Genomic DNA, 4,547 nt, shown 5'->3' with positions numbered 1-4,547 from the left:
TTTCTTTCTTCGTCGATTTTATGCTTGTGCGTGCCTGTTTTGCCGCATCTGTCAAAGACTGCTCGGCGTGCTTGATCCGCATAGCATCGGCTTCAAGGCAAAAATTGTATGCTTAGAGGCCAATATCCATCTCCAAAACTTTCATAATTCGCAGAATGTTAGTCAAACCGTCGTTAAAATTACACACAGCAATATCAGTCACTACTTGCAATACTTTTTTGCCACTTGAGTAGGACTTAGAAGCCAAGTTCCAAACAGTTGCATTGAAACTTTCGTGAAGTTAGAAATCAAAAGAAAAGTCATTAGGCTGTACCCTTCCAGCAGGTATCTACGTGCCGCAGGTAGTCGTTTCGGAGCAGTCCGACGCGCTTGGAAAAGAGCTCGGAATTTCAAAGAAAAAAATTTGTACAGGTATAAAACTTTTTCCCTTTATTCTAGAAGGTTCAAAACATCTTTTAAGCCAATAAAAAAAATTGATTTTTTGAAAATTCTACAGTGGTGTACCCAAGAAAACACTGTAACGCCAATAACTTCTTTGTCGTCTACCGATGCTTCAGCTCGAAGCTCATATTTTCTTCTTTACTCATATTTTCTTTTACTGGACTGATATTACTATTGTTTTTTTATTAATCTTTCTTTTATCGCGCTAACTAAATATTTTTTTAATTTTCAGAGTATCTCGGGCAGCATTCCCGCGATTTCGCGTCCATGTACTTTATCTTCCTTGTCGATCGATTTGAGCATTTCGCCAAATTAGACGTTAAAGTAACGCGAGCGCGTGTCATGTATATTTCTGTCGACAATGTGATTTTGACGCCCGTGATTTCGATCAATTCGAACAATTCAGTATGCGTTAATTGCGTTAATTAACGTGTCGTAATTGTGCTCGTAAAGTAATCAACGAGGAATCGAAATCAAACGAAACAACTAACGAAGTATGAGGTCGTTGAAGATTAAAGATTCCATGAAAAATGCTGATGGGACAATGTCGAGAGCCGAGGAACACCGCGGCGGGTACGGTGAGTATTGTGTTTCCAGCATGACTCAGCTGGCAATTCGTCGAAATCAGTGCGATATTTCGTATAAGCGACAGATTAGATGTGTTTGAACAAGACATACGTGAGTCAGCTTTAAACTGTTACTAATTATACGTGTAAGGATGTAGATACGTTTTCCATACGTACATATGTTTCTTTGCTTTATTTTTATTTTACCTGTTGATAATATCAAATTGAATTTTATATCTCACCGGATTGCTTTATTTTTGGGAAACAAAATAATCGTAACAATTTTTAAATTTTACCACTATTTTTAATATTCAAAATGTGTTCAAAAACTATTCTCGTATTACGGCAGTAAAATTGTCAAAATTTCCATGAAAAATTTCCTATTTTTATTTTTTGCGTAATCATACTTACATTAGAAACACAATTTAGAGTTGAGAGTCATTTGTTATTAGTTAATCCTATGGTTGAACATCTTACGGTACTCTTAGGTATATCTCCGGTATTTTAATCCTCTTGCTTCAAAGAATCACTGAAATTATTTTTGAAGACTTGCTATAATGTTACTCTGTGCTGCAAACTGTCTTTCGTTGAATAATAGTGATAGTTGACGTAGCCCTACGTCTACTTTCCTTCGCTGAATACTTTAACATGAAATAGTGATAGTTGATGTAGTTCTACGTTGTTGTTTGCGGCACAGTTGTTACTGTGCCCGTTTTTAATTCTCTTTATATCTTTATAAATACTTACAATTAGTAAAATAATGCCTATTTAGGTAAATAAAACCGTTACCCGCAAATTGGTCCAGAAAAGTTATATACAGATTTATTTAAAATAGAAATTTTTTAATTTATAAAAATTTAATCATTTAAGTTATTGTTACGTACGGAAATTTTATACTAAAATTTCGGACGACACGTTGAAATTTTGAACAGACGACGCACGTTAGCTCGGAATTCCGAGCGTCAATGTAAATGTTTAGTTTATCTTACGATTATCGGACTGCCGTTGATAAGCTGAGGCCCAGATGGGGCCCAAAACTACGCTTCTAAAAACTTCTAGAAGCTTCTAGAAAACCTCCCCCCTTGAGACGCGTAGAAAGTGGTGAGAATCTCGCGCGGGGGGTTCTGGCCATTTTTGGGTATAAATAGGGCGGAAAACGCCGCGAAAACACAGATAGTTTTTAACTTCAGCTCTAACACATCGTTTTTGGCTTCGTTAGTCACATAGTCTTAGACTTCGGCTCTCGACTTAACTCTTATTCGTTTTGCGTATCACATCTATTTGCTACAGTCCCAGACTTAAATCTGCAAAGATGCGTGCGTTAGCTTGTCTCGTATTTATCGCTCTGGCATACGCCATTCAAGGTACGAATTCATAAATTATTATAATAAATATTTTACCATAATAAAAAAACCGATATAGTGATAGATATAGAGAGAGGTACAACTACGTGTCTTTCTAATAATACATATAGATAGTATAAAATAATTACTTTCCAACATAAGCAAAATTATCAGTAATAGCATAAATATCCGTTTTATAGCATTTATAGTTTGTGTAAACATTTCTGTACGCATATGTAATATATATATATAATACTTCTAAAAATAATTAATTATATAAGAAAATATCAATAACTTTAGTCTTCAATTAATTAATTATATAAACGGGTATACAAAAATACATACGTATTTCTGTATTCTCTAAATAATGTGTAACGCTATTAAATAACTTTAACGCTAAAAATTAATATGGCGTGAACGATAAAAAATTTTTGTTTAATAAAAGATTTTTATTCTAAATAAATCTGTAACTTTCCTAAGCATATTACGGCTCACTTAGCCGTAAAATTGACACAATGTTTTATTATTATTGTTAAAAGTGTATGTAGTAATGTAACAAATATTAATTTCGGCGTATATTAACATGATTAATTTATTTTTGTCAATAAGGAGATCCATCACCTTATATCATCGATGGAAAGTATGCTCCCATCCGCAAATTTCCGTATCAAGTTTCATTGAGATATAACGATAAACACTATTGCGGTGGATCTATCATCAATAATTGTAACATATTAACCGCAGCAAGTTGTGTCGCAGGGTATGTTACACATTCTAAATCTATGTCAATACCGTATTAGTAAAATATAATTATAAAACTAGTCTTTTAATAAATCAAATGGACATAATATGTGAGACTAAGTATACATACATATACATACTTAGTACACATATATAATCTTTTTATCTCATTAGATTTAAAGATATGCTGTATACGATAAAAGCTCATGTCGGAACAAACTTCTTGAACGAATCAGGAGATGTTTATGACATAGAAAGTGTTAGCATCCACAAAGATTACATAATGGGCGACATTCGACTGTATGATATCGCCTTGGTTCATCTTGAAACTCCTATCAATTACAACGAGCTAGTGCAACCGATAAATCTTACGACAAGCGATGAGAATCTCGATGGCAAGTCGTGCACGTTATCCGAATGGGATTATACAACGGTAATATCAAACTCATGATATCGAAATTTTCTAGTTTAATGTCTAAAATAAGGCACTTTTTTCAAAGAAAAACTCATTATTTTCTTTTTATATATAATATAACAAATTAAAAGTAACAACTGAGAAAAAAGATATGTAATAATTATTTATTGTTTGTCATTTCTTTCGAATGTTCAAATACGCATTTATCCTTTTTAGAATGATGAAGAGGTTTCGAATAACTTGCAAGAAATTGATTTGAGTGTTTATCCGCAAAAAAAGTGCGAGAAGCTATGGGGTGCAAAAAATACTCAAATTTGTACTTTGACAAGAAAAGGAGCAGGAATGTGCGACGTAAACTGTCAATTATTAATATTATAAAACAAATTGATACATATATGTTTATTATGTTTTACAACACCGAAAGAATATTAATAATATAAAAAATTACATTAATAGCATCTAATAATATGCCGATTTTAATTATAGCTTAATACTAAAATTATTATAGCAACAATTTGCAATAGTAAACAATTTATTGTTATTTATAATATTAACATTTTGTTATTAATAATCGCATCTTTATTTCAGGGTGATTACTATGATACTGGAAGCCCTTTAGTAGCCAATGGAACTCAAATTGGAATCATCTCTTCCTTTTTGGTTTGCGAAATGGGAATGGGACATCCAAACGTTGACACAAGAGTATCAAGTTTCCTTATATGGATCATGGCAAATTTAAAAAATTAAAAAAAAAGATTGTTGAGGTAAAACTCTTTAATAATAAATGCCATTTGTATTTGGCGCTAAATGCGTTCTCACATCTCCACGTATTGAGTTCTTATGTTTATATAGTTTCCGTTTTCGTTACTGCTCACGCGCGCCGCGCGCCAACTGTCGCTCACGCATATGTATCGGCTGTATAATTAAAACTACTAATATAATTATATTGACTGTTTTTATTATATCTCTGTTAAAAACATCAACAAAGATATTATTTAATTTATTAACATACCACTTTGTTTAATATAATTTATAATTTAA

The 4,547-nt window shown here is 32.4% G+C and overlaps 1 protein-coding gene across 1 annotated transcript; it reads left to right on the top strand.

Annotated features, from left to right (window-relative positions):
* The first annotated feature begins 937 nt into the window (after nucleotides 1-937).
* Nucleotides 938-4,253, top strand: LOC139817804 (chymotrypsin-1-like). Its single transcript, XM_071786100.1, has 5 exons — nucleotides 938-1,019; nucleotides 2,960-3,110; nucleotides 3,266-3,524; nucleotides 3,723-3,857; nucleotides 4,095-4,253. The coding sequence occupies exons 1-5, from the start codon at nucleotides 938-940 to the stop codon at nucleotides 4,251-4,253; spliced, it is 786 nt and encodes a 261-aa protein (XP_071642201.1).
* Nucleotides 4,254-4,547: the final 294 nt, after the last annotated feature.

This window comes from Temnothorax longispinosus, chromosome 8, assembly GCF_030848805.1.
Source record: "Temnothorax longispinosus isolate EJ_2023e chromosome 8, Tlon_JGU_v1, whole genome shotgun sequence".
Taxonomy (NCBI): domain Eukaryota; kingdom Metazoa; phylum Arthropoda; class Insecta; order Hymenoptera; family Formicidae; genus Temnothorax; species Temnothorax longispinosus.
The sequence above is the reverse complement of the archived record's forward strand: the minus strand, read 5'-3'. Positions and strand labels throughout refer to the sequence as shown.